Source organism: Manacus vitellinus, unplaced genomic scaffold, assembly GCF_001715985.3.
Source record: "Manacus vitellinus isolate BGI_N305 unplaced genomic scaffold, ASM171598v3 scaffold_2_pilon, whole genome shotgun sequence".
In the NCBI taxonomy this organism is placed as follows: domain Eukaryota; kingdom Metazoa; phylum Chordata; class Aves; order Passeriformes; family Pipridae; genus Manacus; species Manacus vitellinus.
The window spans coordinates 28,888,502-28,912,888 of NW_021940208.1; the positions used below are offsets into that span (position 1 = coordinate 28,888,502).

A 24,387-nucleotide genomic window follows, 5' to 3' on the forward strand; every position below is an offset into this window, starting at 1 on the left:
GAATGTTCATTTATTTTTTAGTTAGTAGATAAATAGTAGAAGAAATGCAGCAATGGAATCTAATTTAAGCAGAGCATGAACTGCCTTATGATTGCAGCCATTCATTAAAAAATAAAACAAAGCAAAACTCCTAATTCTGTTCAAAATTATTCCCTCATGGTAGGAGGCACATAATTATACACTGTTTAAAAACACACTCTTCAAATAAATTCCTTTATATAAGACATGTTCCCATATGTAATTGTTCATTTAAAATGAACTCACGGCGAATTATTTCTTGCACTTAGAGCTCTTTTGTCCTCCAAGTTACAGCATATTTTAAGCAAATAAGGTAGGCTTTATCATTTCTGTTTTAGTTGTCTATTTAATGGCGAGGTGAACTGTGGCCCAGAAGTGCCTGCTTCCCTCAACCAGTTGTAAAGGAAGCCTGGGATGGCCTGCTCATATACAGACATCTCTGCCACAGATGTCTACATTTGGTCAGACTAATCCTAACCATTACACAAGTGCACCTGTTCCAGAACACCTACTCAGCACTTGTTCACCTCTGTGTTCTTGTACTTGGATGTTCAGTCCTAACACAAGCTGTGATGATGCTATGTCATTTTAAGATTACCCATCTATCAATGATGGTTTGCTGGGTGTCTGTCAATAGAGATTTCCAGGTGCTGCTAGACCCATTCACAAGGCTCTAAAGGTAAGGTATTTAAAATTCCTCTTACATCAACTAAGGATATTTGACCTTTAAATCCTAGCTCACAACTTAGATGAAATGAAATATAAAGGAAAGAAAATGCATCCCCAGAGCTGCCCAGGAAATTGTTAACAGGGATATTTCTACGAAAAAGGGGAATAATTGTTGACAAATGTCTAGCATTTTTCTGCTTGTAATTTGACCACCTCTAAGCAACCCCAAATGGAATAAACTTTCCTAGACTTGAGACAGAGCTGTTGCTCTTTACCCTAATGACTACACCTAGAAAGCTCCTGTGCTGTCTGTGTATGTTTTGGATTGCATTAATGATCTCATTTTTCTCTGGCCCTTCTGTAAGATGCTAAGTTCTGCCCTTACCAGTAGAAATCCAGTTAACAAACACTCCTGTGAGCACTGAGAATGACTGTGCTGCAGGGCGTGCAGTGAGGCGAAAACAGTGGTGGGATATGTCCCATCTATTTTGCCTCTGATCGACAGCCTGTCCTCTGTCAGTCGTAGCAGCGCCATGGGAAGATGTGTTTCCTGTCTCATTACCACCTGCTCAGCACTACCCCTTTGCTCATGGTTACACTGCCCTCAGGTCTGCCTGAATCTGCTCAGCTGATCGTACTCCAGTTCCGGTTTGTCAAACTGGGCCCAGTTCAGCTATTACAGGAAGGTGGCATAGTCCAGTTCAGGATGCAAACTTCTTCCTTCCATTTAACTGCAGCCAGAGGAGGATGCATGGCCAAAGTTATTGTTAATCTGACTTCTGATTTGGTAATTTATTATAACTATAACTAAGATTTCTAAACTGCAGAAACTGAATTCAATACAAAAAAGAATAAACTACAGCAGGTGACTGCTGTGGGTGAATCAGGTCAGGATAAAGGTTCACTAATCTCTCTCATCAGAAGACTCAGCCCAACTCCCTTGTGCATCAGGAACAATTTGCTTCCCAGGACACACCACTTCTGGTGCCAAAATGAAAATCTATTTTTCTCTCAGCTTATGAGCTTCCTCTGTACAGACTGCCTGTCACTGACCTAGAAATGTAACTCTTCAGTCTACTACCCTCACCTTCTTTTTTTTTCCTGCTCAAATTCCTTATATAATTGTGCCATGCAACACACACATCAGTCTGTTACTTTGGGATTAATAACATTTTTAACTCAGTGGCATTGCATAATAAGAGAGACTCAAGAAATACAAATTCTTACTGCCAAAGGGTTCTTTTAAAGAATGATTAATATCTTAATCTTAATATAATTACTATTTCTTAAATAGCCTTAACTGTGTGGTATAACCAAGAAACTTTTTCAGTTATGCAATAAATGACTAGCTGACACCAGATTTGACTAAAATATACATACACATTCACTAAAAGATATATTAAAAGGTACTCTCTCCCCTCTGTATCATCAAACTCTTTCTTTCTTTCAAATTAAATCACACAAGATTCTTACTGGGGTAGGTGTTTCATGTGAGACACTGAAATCCATTATCTTCTCCTGCTGATGCCACTATTTCCAATAAAAAGTAATTATGAGGGTATTGAGTTTCCTCCCTATTTCTCAAAATCACAGCACAAACTTTAAAATCGGTGAGCTGCCATTTCCCAATTCACAGTAGTTACCTTGAGTCATTTTGCAGTGTGGTATATTTAACCTAGCAGGTTTACATTAAAACCTTAAAATCTGCATCAATACAATACAGCTTAGGTGAGGGAGGACACTTTTAGCAAAGCACTTAACAGTGAGTGTACTTCTTGTAGGCTTTGGGAGGAAGGTGCCCAGGGAATTGGGTAACCAGGCTGCTGATAGCTGAACCCAGCCTTATGCTCTTCTGCCAGCAGACAAAAGTGCCCTTGCACTGTACCTGATCACAGCCCCTGTGCGAGGCTCTCAGAGCCAGATGTATTGTGTCACAGCAGATGTCAGCAACATATGGAAGAAGGAAGGAGAAAATGATAATCTAAAACCAGGAAGGGTGAATGAACAGATTTGATGCTAAAGCATTGAAACATATCTGTTGTAGGGCTCTGTCCTGATATACCACCAATAAAAAAAAGATTTTGCTAAAAAAAGGTCTGGAGTCTTTCAGCAGCAATTAAACCTGGCATTCACTGGATTTGTTCAGAGGATCTCACTTTGCCTCCCCTTCTGACGTAGCCCTGCACTGAATTCGATCCTCTCTGGGTGAGACTTGCCTCTCTGGATAACCGCACTGTTTTTGCTATGCTCCTCGAGTCTGGCTCTGAAGCACAGGGTGACAATGAAAGCAGCCTGGTTTTCTTCTCAGTGAAATATCCTATTTCCCAAGCAATTAAATGTTGTTTATATTTCAAATTATGTGCAAGAGTTGAGATTCTCAGGCTTGATGTTACCTGAATCTTGCACAAGATGCATCCCTGGTTAGTTCATTCTACTGTAACTGCCATCTATTTATTTAAATTTCCAATCTCTTGCTCTCTTCAGGGGATAATACAGAGCCTGGCAAAGAAGCAGCTTCCCAATTTTTCAAATAATATTTTTTAAAATGCAAAACCACACAAATAACTTCCTTGTGCTCAAAAAGAAACACTGTATTTAAAAGGAAAGTAAATTCCAGAGCGTATTGTATATAACTTTCAGATATATATGTCTTCTTTGCTCAAAATACTTTAAAAACCGATATTCAGATATAAAGAGACATCTTTGTTAGATGATGGAAATATGTAGCTACCTAGAGCAAATAAGACAGATGTAGTATTTTAAAGGAGCTTATTTACAAGAAGTGATTTCTGAAGATGATACCATTAGGTACAAATATGCTTGAATTAAGAAAACCATAATGTTCGAAATTCTGCTTTGAAACACAAATGCCATAAGCAAACAAATTAAAATGTTTTGTTCCAATGCACCTGACAGAGCAGCATTCCACTTAAAGGGTTCAGCCTATCTCCAGTTGTGTGATGTTCTGGGCACCGCAATATTCAACTGTTTATAAAACACCCAGGAAAACAGATGTCAGAGCATGCAAATTTGAACCTAAATATCTACTGACACATTTCACTTTGCAGTAATAAGGCATCTGATTTAATGCTGAGGAATTAAAATCTCAAAGACACATACAAATGCTGTAATGAACCACAAGAAAAAAAAGTCACCTTTTTGTAATATAATAGCAGAAGACAGAGTATTCTGCTGGTTTTGTCAAAACAAGAACTGAGGGTCTATTCTCGAAGGCTATTTAAGGAGGCAAATAACATTTACACTTCACTGTAAATGACCTTGGATTCCCAGAATTCACATCATTGAATTTATTGAGGTATTTCCTCAAGGAAACACAAATGAGAAGGAGCACATGTTGTTCTCCATGTTACCCATCTAGCTGGAATGCTGGAGCTCATTTCATTCTGATAATTGAGGTTCAGGCTAATGACATGAAAGGTGCAGGAAAAAATGTCCACTCTGCCAACAAGGAGTGAGTTATGAAGGACTTAATTTGAAGGACTCTGAAGATCTTAATAGATTTAAAAAAAAAAAAAAAAGGAAAAAAGGAAAAAGGAAAAAAAAGAAGGAAAAAGGGAAAGGGACAGGGACACACACATAAACCAACACTGTCTGCCACACTCAAAAATGGAAAGTGGTGAAAAACTGCACTGGTCCATAGTTTGACAGGTTTTCCTAATTTCTGAATAAATCAAGCATTCAAACCAAGCTCTTTGCAGATATGAAAGGGTTTGTGGTAGTCCACAGAGAGGAAGAAATGGAGATCACGTAATAAACCCTCATGCTTTTGCAAGTGTACAAGGCCTCACATGCAGTGGGGTCCCAGTCCCCGTCACTAGGCAGTGCCTTCTGAGGAATGGATACTTTTTTTCTGAAGGTCCATACCAGTAGAGAACCTGGCTGAAATTTTATAATTAACTTTTGTTTTCAACTGGCACAAAAGTTCCTCTATATTCTCTCACCCACAGTTAATGCCAGGTGACTTCAGCACATGAGAGGAATAGGAATATGCTGACAACACTGGGGTAAGAGTCTGGTACACAAAAAAATGATTTCTTAGTCTTATGCTGCAGACTGTAGAAGGTGAAAACAGATATTGCCATCTCTGTTACAGACTCAGTAAATATCTAGACCACATTAGGGGAGTAGCTGATGAACCTACTTCATCCCTGCTCAACATCAGATTTCCTTGCTGTCAGGAATTTCCAAGGTTATTTTGACAACAAAAGTTGCCTGGATTCAGACCAAGTTGTCTACATCTGTGATTGCAAAGCAGTATCTTAGGATGAGAGATATTTAGCTATTTTGGCTTGCTTTTCAGCTAGTGCTGCTCTGTGAACTTCTGGAGGCACTGCAGGAGCTGAAACCTGCATGTTGGGCACCTGCAGCTCTGTTTCATGAGCTGGTAACAGAGCTCAGGAGTCTTTTGAAGTGGGTACCATGGCAAGGTCATGACTTTCCTTAAGAAAAGAACTGCAAAGCATCTGCTCAAAAACCAGTCTTTCAAGGTAAATTCTGCCAAGAGCAGTTATATTCTGATCCTTCTTTACTTTAGGATGAATTGTCCAGGCTTTTGCAGCAGTGCAAATCTGGTGATACACAGAAACCCGAAATTTTGACTCCATACAAACACACTCTGTGTGTGTATATATATATATACACACACACACAGAGTGTGTGTGTATGTGTACACATATATATGTGTAAACATACATATGTTTATATATGTATGTGTACACACACACACACACATATGTATGCTAACTTCATTGAAGCTCACATTTAAATTGTGAATGTATGATGATGGTTGGACTCGATCTTAGAGGTCTTTTCCAACCTTAATGATTCCATCCCTCTATGACATGAACTGCCCTTTGCTAGAGTTAAAGCATTTTCTCCAGTGTTGCTTTATTTCTTTTTTTAGGATGTCACAAAGATCTCATGTGGTGAATCCATGTTGCCCAAGGGAGGCTGTAATGTTTGACACTACTATCTTATAGATACTGCCTAAGATGCCTTAGGAAATGTAGACCAGTATAATGACTGAACCCCACCTCTGCTTTCTATAGTACCTAGCACAGGAGACAACTCAAGCCCAGTGGGAGGAGAGGGTGCTTTTCTGTATTCTCCATCCCCAGCTATCTGTACTGATTCAGGGCCGGTGTCATAAATCTCACTACAAGGCTACTGTTAATTACCAAAGCTTTTAAAATTGCAATGTATTCTTTTGCTGGGTTTTAGTGATTTTTAATCAATGAACCTAATATTTTGTTTTCTTAATTTTCTTTATATTTAATTATGTATGTTTCTGAAAGCTTATTTCCAGAGAAATAGTCATATACATGGTGTTGGTCTATATTTTGCTCAAGATATTTCTACATTAAACTCGTGAATATATGTCAAGCTCTGGTCAAATTTCCCTCAGGAGAACCCAAGATATAAATGCTTGGAATAGATTTTAATTAAGTATGGAAACTTCCCAGAATGAAAAGGAAAACCCTTCTAAATATAGACATCTTAAACATCTTGCAAAAACTCACATTCAGTTGCCCCAGGCAATGAATGACTAGCCATATGGAAGAAATTGTCTGGATTTCTTGCATTTTCTGCTTAGTTCAGGAAACCTGTAGGCCTTACTACATAAAGAAAAACTTCCCTAAAAAAGATTAACTCCTAAGATATTCAGCTGAAAATAGATGGATCTAAAACTGTATTGGAAGCTAGATAAGAATTAAAAATTCTTACATTGGGGCCTCTTTGCTCCTTTTCTCCTGGTCTATCAATCCACCTGGGTTATTATACCAATCTGCCAGTAACTTAATGAATTATTTAACAGAGGAGTGTATATGGTGAGAATGACAGTCAACCAAACTAATAATACACTGAGGTAGCAACGACAACTAACAGCAATCAATGCAGTACTCAAAGAGACAGTAGGGTGCATCTCTGCTCCATGCTCCAAGGAGGAAACACTTTGCACTGTCCTCCTTCAGCTTCCCAAACATGTTTCATAGTTAGAACAGAGACCAGTGTGATGACAGCTAGATAACCTAAGTCTGATCTAGATAATTCTGAAACAGTGGCAAGAATCACAGCTTCTTATGACCTGGCACACAGTAATGTGTTTGGCCATCATGGGGGAAAGAATGCCAAACATAATTGCTAAACACCTAATGAAAACAAATACAATGCTAAGGGGTGTGAAGAGTTGTTTACTTGTTATTTTTTTTTATATTTCCAAGAATAACTTGATTTCTTTGCGTCTTACTTTCTGTGTTCACTATTAAAGATGAATCCTGAAAGTGCAGCCTTGAAAAATACTAACTTAATAAGTGTACCTAGAAAAAACCAAACAAACAAGAAAGCAAACACATACCAAAACACAATGCTATCTTGCACAAGTAATTCTAACCCTAAAGAGGGAATGAAGGAATGGATGGCGTGTGTCAGAGATAAGCTGTACCACTGCATCTGAGGGGCACTTCAAAATGCAGCCTTTGAGGGCAATTTAAATGCCAGGGACAGTCACATGCATGTGAGGTAGTAACCTATATGTCAAGGACTAAAGATATTTTAAGAATCAGGCCTTTAATACGAAGAAGGATCCTTGCAACAGGTTGTCTTATGAGAGCATTTCCAAGGTAGTATTTTGAAGGCTGTGTTTTAGCTGTTAAAGCAAAGGTAGACAGTAGTCATACAATTCTAGCAGGTGGGTGAGTATCATTACCATTGGCATAGAAATGTCAGAAAAAGCCATTTCAATGGGGGAAAGCTAACAGGGCAAGTAATAAAATACACTGGAGAGAAAACAGCTCCTCTGCTCTGACTTCTGGATGGCTCCTGCATTTAAGGAATAATAAAATGAGAAGTAGCAAATGCTGCTTACCTTTCAATTTTTCAGCCAGCAAAGCAGCTTCGTGTTCAGAATAATGCATTATTGCTGGAGGTGAAGGAGGGCGCAGTCTGTCTTCTTCCATTTTGCGTCTGTGGCGTTCTTCTCTGGCCAGCATTCTTTGTTTGCATTCCCATTCATAAAAGTCATCTCTTGCCTGAGCAAAATCAACATGAAGGCGACCAGAATCCTTTTTGTCTGTGCTAGATCCTAATCTCATGCGGTAACCTGAAATCAACAAGTAGAACTAACTGTTGCAGGATTTATTTGCTTAAATTTTCTTACTCCCCCCCCCTTCAAATGTAACCAAGTAAAAATGTACATTAGCAGATTCCCACATATCTATGCAGGATCTATCAATCATCATATTTTCAGAAGAAGATAAACATTCATCCACTCATTTTTCTTCATAATTTTCCACGCTACCTATCAACACAGTAGATACAGAATTCACATTCCTGTTTAGAAGTGTCCCAAAATATGTAATTTTTCAGCGTGATGTCCCCAACTATTAAAAGTGTAAAGGCCGAGGAAACAAAAAACAACTACTAAATAACATCTGCTTCAGTCTGAATGTAGTTCTGCTTCTCCTGATCCTACTGAGATCATATTGGATTCAATGTTTTTCTCCAGCCTGCCAAAGGAATTGGAAGTATGGGGAAAGGCTGAATTTTATAAAAACCATGACTACAGGTGAATGTGAAAATTGTGCTACACAAATTACTGTGCCACAAAGAGGGTGGTTTCTTAACTATATTGATGCTAGATCTCAAATTTTGAGTTGCAAACACAATTTTCCAATTCCCTAGTGGAAATAATCTAGCAGCAAATACAAACCACCTACAAATTAATTGAGTTCATCATTCCTTAAAGTAATTTTTAAAGTACGGACAGATTGATTAGACATTTGCAAGATCCCTTTCAGAAAAAATAATGAAACCCATCGTGCTTCATCTTTAGGGATATTCTACGTATTCATAATTTGGTCAATGCATCCTATGCTGAAGTTAGCAGACTGCAAAGGTTTAAATCAGGCGCTATGCAGCAGTACAAAAGGGCCCTGGCTCTGAACTAAAATCCTTGACTACTGTCAGAGGACAACCAAATCATGCCAAAGCTATAAAGGAGCTTTTTGTGACCATACTTGGTCAACTAATTTTTTCCCAAGTTTTATTTCCAAGTCTGAAAAATATGCACAGAGCAGTTTGTCTAACCTTTAAAATGCCAATTCAGAGAAAGTGTGAGAAAATGCTATGTAGAAAGCTGCACACAGAGCCTTCAGATATGGGCGGAATTAATCAGTCTACACAGGGTAGCTCTAATTTCTCCATGCCAACCCCCTGCAGTGGACTCAGAAGGAGAACAGCCCAGAATAGACTTCTCAAATGATGGGATGCTGCAGAGATGAACTCTGTGCTAAGCTGGCACATATAAGGCTCTTCAGAAACACAAACTTCTACAACCACTGCGTAGTAACTCCAGGGAGGGGAAACTACTGTTCAAAATGTCAGGAAAAATGGTGTTTGGTGCTTTTAAACAGCAATCCAAGAGAACCTACCTTTCAGTCTTGTGGTTTGCCTGAGGTTTAAAGAGCTTCAGCACCTCACCACCACAGTTAAAACTCAGTTCTGAACTCCCTCCAGGAGCAGCAAAGCTAAGAATTGTGTAATAGATTAGGCACACCTTTGCAAAAATGCTTATTTAGGCATACTCTGTTTTACTGCTGGAAAACTATCCTGCTGTATGAGTATGGGGGTCTGTCTGTCCTACAGCACATGTGAGACAATAGCTTCAAAGTCCCAAGGTGGTGAAGGGAAGAGTTACAGATACATCATATTCAGTACGACAACATAGAAAAGTGTGGGTGACCTTTCAGAGCTGGGCCTTGAACTAATGAGGGCGTAATTATGTGGGTTTATCCACAGAGGTGTAGGCACAAAGGAGTCAGCCAAAAGGGGTCAGTGGTGCAGCTAACCTCATCACTGTTCCCTGCCAATTTGCCATGCCAGCTGCATTCCTCAAACAGTGATTTCTCTGTGCCAAAATAGCATTATCAGCAATGTAGAGGACACTGCCAAGGTGCCAGGTCTCGTGAACCTAAAATTAGATCTCCCAGCTGAGCTGTACTTTCCAGGAAGACACAATCTCTCTTCCTCTCCCACACCCCATCTTTCGCCTCCATTGGCAGGAACACACCAGGTATGGGCAGAGACAGAAACAGCGCTGCAGAATGCAAAACTCTTGCGGACTTCAAAGCCAATCACATAACCTGAATAAAGAACTAATGAAAAGGCCTGTGCATCTATGGATTGTGTGTGAACCAGAAAAGCCGAGTTCTATTAAAGTGAATCTCATTTATGAAGTAAATGGGGATAATGGGAAAAAACCTGGACAATGTATACTGCAGTTCAAAACTCAGTATTCTGTGTAGCACTGGAAAAATGGTTCCCTTTAAGTAACCAGTTGAAGTGCCTCCAAATTAACAGATTTTTGTTTTTTTTAAATTGACCACAAATCACACTGAAAAAATCTGATTGCTTGTTTAACTCTAAAGACTGAAGGTGGTCAGCCAGCCAGGTTGTTTCCACCAGCACAGAAACAGAATAATCTGGGTCAGAAGGGACCTTGGATGTCACCTAGTCCAATCCCTCTCTCAGAGCAGAGCTAGCTTCAAAGTCAGATCAGATTGCTCAGGACTTGGCATCTTTTTCTTAAAAAAAGCAACAAATGCCTTTGGGATGGCTTCTTGCACACTCATAAATTAGGCTTTGCAGACACTGCAGGACCAGTGGTCTGGCCAGTGAAGAACAGACTCCCTGATGGGCTGATAACCAGCAAGGTACTGCGTAGCAAGGAGCACAACTGGTAGATCCTAGTTTGTATATGAGATCCTCAGGAGCTCATCTGCACTGGAAACTTTGAGCCACAAGGCAGCTGGGAGGCTCACTCTTTTCCAATATCATGTCTCCTTATTGATGTTTGAGCGTGCCTGAATGTATGAGAGGACCACCTGCCGCTGTCTCCCCTTCATGCATGGGCAATGAATTTTTTTACCCATCTTTTTGGTCAGGACTGCAGCTAGCATTAACTTTGTACCTGGCTTGCCGTTTTAAATTTCAGTTTTGCACACAATGCCAGAGGAAAAGACTTTGGAAACTTGCCAAGATCCTCACTTTAAAGGAGTAGAAACAGGAAAAATTAATGAAGTACTAAATAAAAATCAAACAGTTTTTCATATCATAGGTCTAGTGAGAACTCCATGGCTTGACTTACCTTCGAGTATTTTGGGGACTGGCCAATATCTGCTCCCTAACTGGGGATCTAGATCAGAGTGTTAATGATGATCAGAGAGAACTTAAAATAAAACACATACACGGTATTATAAAGAAACCCAAAAGGGAAAATATCAGCATAGGAAAAATGCATACATGAGCTTTTGGGGTATAAACAGGTCTGTCTCAAGCTTGTCCCATGTTTTCAAGTCCAGGGCCATCAATATTTGCAGGTGTTACTGGATTGTCAGCCACAAGAGTAAAGTACATACAGTTTTGGAAAAGTGCTTTCTCATGGGCTGGTATGACAATTTTAGAAAGTCTTTTCCTCAGGAGATCAAAATACAACTTTCAGGGCTAAATGAAACCTAGCCTTCCTAAAGTTAACATTTTTATCACAGTCTTCTACCCATCTCTCAGTGTCTCTTTTCATACATGTTTACTTGGGAATACAAAGGGAAAAATAATCAGTGATTAAGCTATTTGAAGGATTTTATAATTCCTTGCACTATTCTGGTGACAAGCATAGGATAAATGCAAAACTTGATAAGATTTGATGGAGTAGACAGATAAAATTGATTAGGTAGACAAAATTATCATTATATCACAGATATTAAAGGCATGACTTTCCCATAATATAACACACATACTATATTACCCACAAATTCAATTTGTACATCCCTTTTGTATCTTACGGGGAAAATAAAATGCCTTAATTATATGCTTTATTCCCACCATTTAAGAATACATTATGTTTGAGAATGGAACAGACTGGATAAAACCCCCCAATATTTCAGTACAAATAAGACACCCCCACCTAGTGCCAGACCGCCCTGCTCGGTGGTGGTGGTGAACAATCAGTGCCCTCTGTTTCATCAGCAGAGTTCAGTGATCTTGGTAAAAAGAAGTGAAACTTGGCTACAGAGTACCTCTGCATTTCTTTCTCCTCCCTTCCAATTCTACTGGTTCTTTACCTGATCTGGTCAGAAACACCACTTTGGAAGAATTAAAAGGTGTGAAAATAAAGACAAACGGGGATGGAGGCTGCAGAACAGACGTAAGAGGAAGCGCAGACAGCAGTGGACTGTGGTAAAAGGAAATAGAAGAAGGAAGGATGGATCAGGAACTTGGAAATAAACTTGCAAAAAATTCAGAATGAGGAAGAATGAGGAAGGGAATCTTTCACTTCCATTTCTACTTGTTTCCCTTATTCCAAATGAGCACTCTAGTGTGTTATGAATGAGGACACGTGGCAGCACATAGAATTTCCCACCTCTAATAATAAAATCTGGTCTTTCAGGATTTAAGGCAAATGAAATTAAAATAAAACTTGACTTGGAGTGAAGCAAAGGGTGCAGCCAACTGCTGCGAAGCAGAAAACTGAGCTAGAGGAACACTGGCTCTGGCCCAGGGTGGCAGCCTGTACATTTCTGAGCTTTTCTTTGCTCTCTCTGTTGCCACTGTTTTGTTTATCAGAATACAGTAATACCAGCTCCTACTGAATCTGGTGTGCTCCTCTTCTGTTCTGTTACTTGTGGAGTGGGCCCCCCTGGACAGAAGCTGGTAAATGTGCTGCTGCTAGTGATGCCTGTAATCTGTCACAATGAACTACAGCATTTTGGAAGCAATGTGAACGAACAAATTAACAAGAAGGCTGGAAATCAGAAAGAGAAGATGAGGAGGGAAGAAGAAATGAAATGAAAATAAAAAACTATAAGAAGAAAAAATGGGGGTGGAATGGAGATCTGCAAGAAACCTGAAACTAGAGCAGTATTTCAAAACAATCTATATATAGATCCCATAAAACTCATGACTTTCTGTAGCTCTTCAAATAGATACTTAAAGCAAGTAGCCAAGTTAGAAAAAAAAAACAACAACAACCCAGAAACCCTAACAAAATCTTTGTGAAGTAAAGGAGTTAGGTTTTTCCTGACAACATATTTCAAAGTTTAGATGGTTTATTTTCTTTCTTTCATTCATTTTAAGGTTTAGTTGATGGTGATTTGAGAGACAAGTTGTTTCTAGCTGTGTGAGCTTCCTATGGACATTTACTGGATGCTGAGATTATGTCCTTACTGCTAAACAGAAGATGGTCAGGGTGGGAGCTCAAACAAAGTATCCTGGATCGTTATCTGCTTCCCAGGCTCAGATGGGGATGGTTCCAGAGGGTCCTTTTGAGGTCACCTTACACATGATGGGTGGATGTAAACCAGTCTGTGTCAGCTTGTCTTGGCCAAGAAGCAGTCCCTGAACCTTGTTTATTTAAGAATACCTTGCATGGGTTGAAAGTGCTACACTACACTTGTGGAGCAAAACAATGCTTTTGTGTCTCTCCAGGACCCAGAAAGATAGATGAACCAGCCTGTGGAGTGGAGACAAATACATACAAGGCATGGTATCCAACTCAGAAAGGTGAAAAAGGACTCAGTTAGGAAGCCAATTCTGTAACCTTAAGAAGGCAGTGACAGCCATGGAAGCCTGATATGTGAAAGCAGAGTTGCTTCTCATCTTTTTTTCTTCTTTCTTTTTTTTTCTCCTGTGAATTACAGGTTTGGTTTGGTTTGTTTTTTTTTTTATTATTTTTGGTTTGGTTTTGGGTTTTTTGTTTGTTTGGTTGGTTTTTTTTGGTTTGGTTTGGTTTGGTTTTTTGTTGTTCCTTTATTGGAAAATAAAGAGATGATGAAATTTTACACATGAGTTTCTATAGCCTACAGATGGGGCTCAGAATCTAACCCATGCAGTAGCTGAATACATACACGCATAAAGACAGACTTTATTCAGACTGCACTGCAAATCTATAAAAATATGGCAATAAATTGCCAGAGAAACTGGCACTGGAAAACAGCAGAGTTCCTGGCCTGGTGCCCTCCTCTTTCCACAACCTGTCAGCAGAACTATATAAACCTGCGTAAATCGAAAATAAGATTATTCTGTAGTGAATTTCAGGATCTGCTGCACTGTCGTGGGATGGCAGGAGATTGCTTCTGGGTAAGTAACATAAAAAACTGTGCATGAGTCTTGGCAGACACAGAGAAATAACAGAATTGCCCCTTGCCACTCCACGACTCCACGCTACAGCCACTGAGTTCAAGAAAGACTTGCTGAGATTAAAGCTAAGAAAATAAGCAAGCATTAGCATCACAAAATACAAATGAGAAGCAAGGAAAATCCATTAAAGAATGTGAAGTACCAGAAAGGTAAATGGCTTTATCAACCATGAACTCCTCTGCAAAACGAATGTGACAAAAATTCTTCTTGCTTTTCCGAATTGCTGTTATATCTCCACACTGCTCAAAGACTTCCTGAATAATTTCCTCCGTTGCGTTTTCTGGTAATCCTCCAACAAACACTGTTTTACACCCAGGAGGTCTCTCTCTTGTTGAAGGTGGTGGAAGATCTAAGTCAAAACAGAAATCACGTTGGAATACAAAATTTGTCTTTTGATCCATTGGCTCTATTCATCCCCTTAATCAGTTCTGGGCAGCAACAGTTATTTGACATAGAATAGAGGCAGGAGAGAGGGACAAGCAAAATAATTGAATACTGCAGATTGTCCAAAATTTATTACTTGAATCTACACCTTCTCAAGCTTTAGGTGGCATTTCACAAATTAATTCCTGCCACTGTAGGTTGTTCTCCAAGACAGACAGTGAGGTCTAAAAGGATCTTTCTTTTCCCTGAATAGCCACATAAAACCAGAAAAATACTCTGTTTCAAAGCAGGGGAGCTTCTGCAACTGATTTGACCCCGAGCACAGATCTCAAGCACTAGTGCAGTGCATTCAAGGCCTGAACTTCACTGTCTCTGGCTCATTCCCATCACTCGCCATGCTCACCAAGTATGTGGGCACTTGGGCTGGACACCTTTCCCTGGTCTTAGCATAATTTCATTTCTGTCTCAGAGTACAGGAGTACAGCAAACAGAAAAACAAAGTGGGAAACACAACGAAGTGACAGTATGATGAAAATGCTCTGCTGGTTATCTGTTTTGTCTTGTTGTGAGATAATAGAGCAGACTCCAGCACACGGGAAGGATAACCTCACTGTTTACAAGTGCTCATGAGCTGGAGTAGCTAGAAATGTTGTTTTCATATATAGAGAGAACATATACACACTTAAATTGGAAAACTATTACATTTTTGAAGGCTCTATAAAAAATATAAACTGCCATAACATTTCACCTTGTTTATATGTAGATTATTACAGCATTCCTCTAAAAGTAATTCTTGAAGAAGGAATCTGACTAATATGACTTAGCTTTTTGGCCCTTTAACACAGTCAATGGGGTTACAACCTTAAAATGTACATATTAAATTGTGATCTAGGTACATGCAAAGACTATTTGCTTCATGTTCTCATTTGACTTCACAGTGATAGTGAAAGTCACTGGTTCGATAGCTCTGAAACTAAACTCATGGGGCCAACATACACAAAATCAGGGTTTGTGCCTGAGCTGGTGTCAGTGGGAAGAGTTTTCCATTTGCACAAAGTAACAGAAGGGACAGAAGAAAGCCTGGTCTCTGCTTTCAAAAAGAAGGAACTCATCTGCCATGTTGACTCCCCTGAAAAATAGCAAGACAGAAGCCGTAGTCCCCTTTTCACTTCATCTCCCCCAAAGAGGGACTGTAGCTAGTCAGTGTTCGGGTGCAAAATACTGTGTTCAGGGACATGAGCCCAGATTGGTTCCATCTAACTGTGGGCACCTGAAAGGGAGCATGGAGAAGAACAGCACCATATAAGCATTATGTTTTGCAACATTCTGATCTACAGGAAAGACAGATTTCTACTATGAGCTGTGGAGATCTTCAGGCTCTGTTAATTTTCTTTAAGTAGTATTCTTTTTTGTACAAGATGCATAGTTTTTTTACAGAGATGAATAAGGATGTTCTGATACCATACCATACTTTACACACAGAATATACCTTAGAAAGAAACACCATACTTACCTGTAATCTACTTAAAAAACATAATTGTTATTAGATAAGAAATTTCCATGCAGTGTATTTAGGAAAGTAACATTTTTTTCATCAGATCTACTTACTTGGGTTTGGAGGGAAGAGAGTGCAGCTTTTGCAGTGAATTATTTCTTTGACTACAGGCACATCTGTTGGTGGTGGTGGTGGCACTAACCCCATGCCTGGTATCATTGGGTTAATCGGAGTGATTCCAGTCATCATACTAAGGCTTGGATCAAAGCCTGGTACACAGATTGAATCTGTAAATATATAACAAAAAATTCTAGCTTTTAGATCTTGAAACTACTTGTTACAAATTTCTTGCACAGAGAGTTTCACTTTATGTTGGTTTTTTTTTGTTTCTCTAAGTATCATTGTTAGAATTAGGAGAAGGGAAAAGAGTAAATGCAAAAAAAGTCACTGGAAGGAAAAATGGAAAAGGCAGAGCAACAGGAAAGAGAGAGGGAAATGGAGAGGGAAAGCGAGAAGGAGGGGGAGAGAGAGAGAGGGAGAGGAAGAGGGGGAGGGAGGTGCATTTTCAGCAAAAAAAAAAGCTATATATAAAGAAGGGAATGTTATATAATCTAAAATATTAACATGACTGAGTAAATCACAGCATGTTAAAGTGTAAAATCATGCACCATGAATATCTGTTATTATCTGGAATGCATTTTCTGTTTCATAATGCTACTGTGGTGTTTACATTGCTTTATGACCAAAGTGTACAAAGAATATAATTTAACATTGATATGTCTTCTCCATCTAATTGTCAGACTACTTTATCACAACATAACCTTCTCACATAAGTGACCTTGATTTACAAACAGCACAGAGAAAGATCCATTTCTGGCTCTGTTATAGAAGTCTAGTTATTCAAGATTTCTAACCATTTTACCCTGGAATATAAATTTTCAGCTGCATAGAATGGGGTCTTTTTGAACCTTGGAATTAATTCCTTCTTGCCCTGTTATTTAATCGGATTAGTAGATTCTCTTCAACACATGTATTATTAACATATACCACTACAGCCTCATAAAGTAAAATGAATATTTGGCAAACGTTACTCTTTCTCCTTCCTGATCTCTTTGCCAAGGCTTCCATAGGTATTACTTAAAGCTGAAAGATTTTCCGGGGAGCACCAGTGCTGTAACACCAAGAATTGTAATAAGCAGATGTTTCAGAGGAACTGAGAGCCAACTTCTGAAATTTGATTTCGTTAAAAACAAGGCTTTGGGTTTCTTGAGGCATAATGAATAAAATATTTTGAGAGACCGATCTCTTTGTTGGCATAACACTGCTGCTATTTGGCATCATGAATTATTTAAAAGAAGAGAGTTACTTTGGTGTTCTACAGATTTTCTACTGAGTTTTCTGGCTAGCAACTGGAAAATACTTAATGATACATGTAAACATGAGGTTTGGTAGCTCAGGAGCTTGTTTATTTTGAAGAAGCAAAGAGGGAAACAACTCCTTCTCAAGAAGTTTATATATATATCCATATATATATATATATATATACACATACAAAATTTGAGCTAATTTGTTACAAGGCATGATCAGTGGAATGTGACCAGAGGGAGACCAGTTTTTTCATCCTAAATCTGCTGGTGAGAAGCTATGTGGCCCTGGGTTGGCCTTTGGACCTTTCTGTATTTTCATTTCTGTATCTGCAAAACAGGTACAGTAATATACACTTACTGGTGAGTATTAGCTCACATTTTTAGAGCACTTTGCAGGTGTAAAGCACTCTGTGGGGGCTGAAAATTAGCATTATTATTCCTGAGAAACATTCATAATCATCTTCTCTAGGAAGGACAACTGAGGATTGAGAATTTAAACTCTAAAAGACCTCATGTCTCTCTCAACCGCACACTCCCTGCTCTTTGCTCACTGATTGTGAGCCTTCACCACCTTCAGGCAGTTCTGTACAGCAAGCGTAGCAAGTGCACAGCAAGCAAGGATTTGCTTTAGGCTTATTGAGGACCAGTATTAATGAAAAGTCATGATATTATATTACTATTTTTTAATAAGTGGGCTTATGAAAAATTATTTGCTCTGGGTGTGATTTTTTTTTTTCAGTATCAATGTATATGCACTGCTTTTCAGATTAAGCTTTGAAACTTGGAGACTGTCATTTATTCCATGGGATGCAGTGGTGTTGATATTAAAGATTCATGGTGAATGCTGGGAGCTAACATCAGAGGTGAAAGAGAAACACGCAATTCAAAGAAGTCCTTAGGCTATGTTAATAATCGTAATCTCATTTTTAAAAGTTAAGACTTCTGACTGTCACAGAAGACCATCATGTGCAGCAGTCTCTGGTTGTGGGCGGAATTCCCCCATTGCTACTTTCTGCTAAAGCATCCTGCAGAGCTCGGTGGCACAAAAAGCGGAGTACCACACAAGCGCTCAACACACTGTGTCATACCAGTCCTCTCCTAGGATCAGGAGATGCCAAGAGAGGCATTTCATCTATTTCTCTAGACATATTAGGGTCAGCTACAGTCCTAACCAGACATTTCATATTGAATCCAATATCCATAGGAGACCTGCAGCATTCTGAAGCAGGTACACAAAATGATGGACAGAAGGCCAAGTTCTCTCTGTCCTGCACATACCTTTCAGGCACCATGTCACAGACAAGGAAAACTATCACCATCTGCCAACTGCTACCACAAGTTTTATTTAACCATCCCTGTTCTCTCCTTATGACAACCACTAGACACATTTCAGCTTCACTACAGGACTAGCAAACTGAAATAATAGCAAACTCTGCCCAAATCACAGACACATGCTCTCGAGAACCCAAAGCAAAGATGGCAGGTTTCAATAAGGTACAGTTTTCTGAATAGTCCTTTGGCAGTGATGCAGATACAGAGAAAAACAAATCTAAGGGACATAGCAACAAGGAAACTCTGGGCATGGGAAGGAAGAGCTTTTAGGTTGCATACTAATCAAAGCAGGTAGAAAATTATTTGCTACTAATTCCTGGCACCTTCAAGGAAATGTGACTTTGTAAGTAACTTTGCCAGTGTTAAATAACTATATGGCTTCGTCATCAGTTTCTTTTACAACTGGAATTAATCTACAAGAGCTGGAGCAGAGTGCTGGGGTCCAACACTCACAAAATGTCCTTCGAGGTGTACTGGGACTACATGCCTTCAGAAGATGACTGTGCTGAGCTATACTGAAGAGTACTCAGCCAGTAATTCTTGGAATCTAATTCCACATCTTGCAGACACTAATCCAAACCCTGCTAAGGTCAACAGCAAGACTACCGAATGCATGAACAGCTTTTAACCCTGACCAGGTTTACTTTCTCTGTCCTCTTGAATAAGTTGCTTCAGTTTCCCAATATGTTAAATTGAGAATTAAATACTTTCATACATAGCATGAGCACTGAGAGGATGCACAGGTGTCGAGCATCCTAGAAATGAAAATCATTCTCTGTATACTGTAAACTATTACCATGCATTGCAGTGATGGAAAATTCAGCTGGATTTATGAACAGTGAAGATCCTCTTCAGACCCCCAAAGAAATGGGTGGTGTTTCTACCTATAGAGAAGCTGATGCATGCCACCTGCATATTTCTGACAAACCATGAAGAGAGACTATAGATGGGATGTCCAAATACTGGTCTGGACTCTGAGGTGCAGAGAAAAAGGAACTGACAAAATCACTGGAAAGGAAAGTCAATAAATATGCCACATCTGTGATAGGATCTAGAAGAATCCCAAGTTTAACTATATTAATGCTATCAAGTGGTGCAATAATAGAAGTTGGATAGATAGCTCTTGTCTAGAAACAAGGGATGATCATCCATCAGCACCACCACTGCAGACTGCTTCATGTCCTGGCATAACGCCTATTTGGAGCAGGGCCAGGACACCAAAGTTAGCACTGGAGGCAACTTCTGCTGAACTTCTGGGAAGGCTATTGGTCTTCAGAATCAAAGAAACTGATAGACTTATGCAGTATTCAAAAGAAATGGGAATTAACCCTGCCCATGTATGGTTTTTTTAACAGATCCCTTTAGAGACATAATTATTAAGATTTTGTAGACATGAATATGTTACACTAAACATAGAGCTATATTACATTTATATACTACACATCTGAAGAGTTAAAAAAGCAGTATTTTATGCTTCCAATGATCACAGCATTATTTTTAAAGCGATCTATACATATATTTATGCAGCTAGGTAATGGTTTGCGATCTCTTGGAACTATAAAAAATAACTTGGCAGGAGAGAGAAAATTTTCATTTGAAATTGTTAATAAATAATTAGTAAATGAGATCATTAAAATGGAAAGTAATCAGAGATGTTAAAGGACTTCAAGAGTGGAAAAGCACATGTTGTTCGAGTCCCTGTGAATATTGTACAAAAGGCTTGAATATTCACGTATTTGTATAAGAAAGTGAAAGTATTGAACATCAATATTTTCAAGTCCATGCATGCCTAAATTTGTGAAAACAAATTAATTCCTGTTTCATCTGATAAGGTGGAGAACAGTGAAAACCTCTGGAAAGCAAATATTTGGAATTGTCACTCAGAGGCAACAAGAAGAATCTTGAACACTTGGAGTAGTTTTTAAAGCACCTTTTTCTTTCAAGTGGAATAACAGAAGAACAAATCATTTCACATGAAATATTTGACTCTGGAAAAAACAGAAAAACAATTAAAACCCTTTGAGGATAACTCAAAGCGACCTGTTTTTCTTCTTTGGCAATGGTTGCTGTCTGAATCACCTGTTGTTTTTGCCATGTTATTGCTCTGCCCAAGTAACATGGATGCAAACTCCTGCCAACTGTGCTTTTGGCTATTGCACTCTATTGCCAAAACTAAGTTACCGCCACATTTCCACCAGCGCTTACAAGTTATTTATCTGCTCAAAATAACTTTCTAAGGGTATAATCCCCTCTATGAGTCACAGTATTAGCCATTGGATGTGTAATTTATTTTGTCTGCAACTGCCAATTGTTTCTGTGGTGTTTTACAACAGCTGCCAAGTTGTATTTCTATTGGATGCATAAGAACACCCATGTGTGAAAACAAGGATTTGTTTGTGTGCCCCTACTTGCACACATGGAAGGTTTCCACCATGAACATCATCAGCCATGTGGCTCAACCCTGCTGGTCAAACACACAGAGAGATGGTGAGTGGTGAAAACAATGATCTGAGCACAAAACAGTCCACAAAAATAATAAACATTGAAAAGGTCCCCATGGCCTGGGAGTGATAATTTTACACCTACAAAAATAGTCTGTTTTCTGCTAGAGAATGGAGTTGCCTGCCAACATGCACTGAAAGGATTAGGACAGTCCAGGCAGCAGCTGGTAATAAATGTAGTAAGATGCTCATTAAACTGTGTTTTCTGTGGAGGAAAAAAAAGCTTCTGGAGATTAGAGATTTGACTGTGTACTTCAGAAACACCATTGCTGAGTATTTTGAGACTGAACATAGAGTTGATTCCTAAAAGTTGAAATTAAAATTTTCCTGAAAAAGGGCAAACTAATACAGAGTCTGCCTCCCTTATAGCAAATACATATATATACATACATATATGTATATATAAATATTAACTTTCAGTAACAAAGAAAGAGTTGCTATTTTTTTTCTTTGAAATTAAGAAAGTACATTATTAGAGTAAGAAAAAGCTATTCTAAAAACTTTTTGTATTTCTATCTAAAATTCTCCCTCAAAACTCTGCAATCTGCTAGTGTCTTCATCTCCATGTTAATCTCATTTTTTCCCTATCAGCAATTAAGAATGAATATTCATCTGCAAGCTAGAGATCAAGGCTGGATCACTGCTTTCCCTGGTCATTGAAATCCTACCATCTTCCGGCTTTCAGGAAGCTTTTGGCAAAGTGACCCATTTGGTCAATATTATAGGACTTCTCTCATCAGCATCTTCAAGTACATTTCCTTAATCAGTTTAGACATCATTAAACTTCTAGACTTCTCTGTCTCTAAAATAGATGCCAGATTGTCTGGTAAACTTCCAGACACATTCCAATAAACAAAGGTGGGATAAAAGGTCTGACAGCTCCTCCATTAGACCATTGAAACCACTATCATCCTGCCTCAGAGAAAGGACCCTCTGACTGCAGCCAGTAGCAGATGTCCAGGGCATCATAAGAAATAGGCAGGTAAAGAGAATGATATTTTTAGCTATATACATTGAGTGTTTACATATTCCCAATGATAGAGATTATAATTGAACAATCCTTTCTAGCAGGTATCTATTCCAGATGACTTAATTTATACCTTTACACTAAATTCTACTGTGTACCTACTTATATTTGGAATACATTGGAACCTATTTGTATCTCTGGCTTTCACATATACTAGTGAGTAGCAGCTGAATTAGGAATTGTACTTCCTTTTCTTTGTTAAAATAAGGTATTTGGCAGTTCTGGGTACACTTTTCTAGTTCTTTCACCCTGAGAAATCATGTATTCCTTATTCACCTTATCCACAAGATTACAGATTTTACCTCCGCTTTTATATTTTGCCATCTGTTTGGCATCTTTGTCTCTGCAGAACTGCTACAAAGGAATATGGTATGGACCCTCTGACCGTGGACCCTATTAAAAAAATGAGAATATAACTGCAAGGGCAGAGATGTCTCTGTAGGTGCTCATCTAGTCCTGAATTTGTGAAGAACTAAGTATCGAAGACACGAACAGATGCCCTTAGGCACTGCATGAACACAACTGATGAAGCATCATGTGAGCACAGGACTCCTGCAGGTGCAGGAGTAAGGCATGTAGGATCAATGTACATGTGTGTGTGAGTGTGTGTGTGCATGTGCATTTGCGTATTTGGAGGAGTGGAAAGGAGTGAATAGAGAAGGAGTGGGAAATAATCTCCTTGACCTCCAGCTTTCTCAGTTGGCCAGGGGATCCATCTTAACACCACTCAGCAAGAGCTATATTCTGTGAAACAGAGCCTGGTCTGTAGCAAACACAAGTCTCTAAGGGAGTTTTGACAAAAACAGAGGGTGAGGGGGAATCCAGATGAATGTTTCTCATTAATAATAAATGAAGTAATAATTTATGTGAACTCTACAGTGTCTGCCAGACCCACTTCACAAACAAAGCCCTTGTAGCATCATCAAAACACTTGCCACTTGAAAATTACTTCCATGAGACATATATCACTGACAAAGCTTTAGGGCTGTATTATTGTACTTGCTTTTTAAAGAAAGCACTGTCTCTGCACAGAGGAATAGCTTACAGCAGAGAATCCCAAAACTTTAGATGCTGTTCTTCAGATCTGGTTATGCTGTGGTTGAAAACACAAAAAGCAAATCTGGCCTCCTCTTGATCCCTTCCCACAAAATCACATGACAAACTATACTTAGAGCAATATATATGACAAAGACTAAATTAAAGAAAACCACCTTCTCTTTTTACAAGCAAATAATGGGGTGAATCACTCCTGGTTCATCCCTTATTGCTGCAGTGCTTGGCACAACAGGACCTCAATCTTGTTTAGAGCTTTTAATGCAATGCAAATAATAGGAGAGAATAACAAATAATAATAATACAACAAAGTGTTACTACAATGGATGCCACTCTCCTTCAAAGATGCAATTCAACACTGGTGTGTACAGAAATCTACAAAGCTAATGTTATTTCTATTACTCTGTCTGCTTATGGATAGCCATCAGTGCCATTTTTAATTCAGAGGAATCAGGCACTACCTGCCCATGGTGATTCTATTTCATTTCCCCTTAGAACAGCTCTACAAAAAAGTACCTGACAGGCAAGCCTCAGAATGAGCTGGAAAACCCAAGACTTAAGGCTGAGGGAGTCTGATGATGGTTTGTCAGCTTTTGATGGCTGACAGCTGCATGTGTAAAAAGCCAAGCCAGAAAAAAGTGACTAATCTTAGTCTCTATCCACAATCAGCTGCTCTTCCATGTGTGAAACTGTTGCCATTGCAGGAGAAACTTGTGGAGGTGAAAACTGAAAGGGCAAAAAGCAGAAAAACATCAAAGAAGGAAAAATGTAAAGAGAAAAACAAAATAAAGAGGTGAAGGAGAGGGAAAGATGAACAGGCAGTAATGTTGTCTGGACCCTTTGTGTCCATGCTTTATTCACAGGCTATTTTGACCTGTGCCGGGATTTTGAAGGATTCATGAGTTTATAGCACCTCACAACATCCAGAGTGTTCACCTGCCTAAAGTTCCTGCTGCTTAAGAACCATTCCACACAGTAGGAACAACGGGCTTCTTCCATCTTCTCATCAATAAATCACTTCCTTGCATGGGGTCAGTCACCAGTTCATTGTGAAGAAAATAACAAAAATGCAAATTCTGCACAGTACCACCTGGTCCCCAGCTAATGGCTCCTGGGCTAGTTTGTAAAAATATGGGACTGGCCAATATGCAAAGTAATACATTGCCTGTACACTGTAAAATGTGCACAGCTGTTATTTCCTGACTTTAAAAAGTCTCTGTGCGCTCACTATATGCTGCCTGCGACAATTCTCTCCAGTTTTCAGATTCTTCCTTTCATTTCTCCAGTTCTGGGCTCATCACAGTGGGCTATTTAGTAAGGTTAGCCTTT

At 39.0% G+C, this 24,387-nt stretch overlaps 1 protein-coding gene across 4 annotated transcripts in view; it reads right to left on the bottom strand.

Moving 5' to 3' along the window:
• The window catches only part of ENOX1 (ecto-NOX disulfide-thiol exchanger 1), a 285,209-nt gene that overhangs the window by 82,851 nt on the left and 177,971 nt on the right, over positions 1-24,387 (bottom strand). For 3 of the 4 annotated variants that reach the window (XM_008934599.3, XM_018071490.1, XM_018071489.2), the window contains 3 exons: positions 15,892-16,065; positions 14,042-14,248; positions 7,574-7,807 (listed from right to left, as the gene is read on the bottom strand). In XM_008934599.3, coding sequence (XP_008932847.1) covers positions 7,574-7,807; positions 14,042-14,248; positions 15,892-16,065 — 615 coding nt within the window. The remainder of the gene's footprint in view (positions 1-7,573; positions 7,808-14,041; positions 14,249-15,891; positions 16,066-24,387) is intronic. The other variant, XM_018071491.1, reaches the window with a different exon arrangement.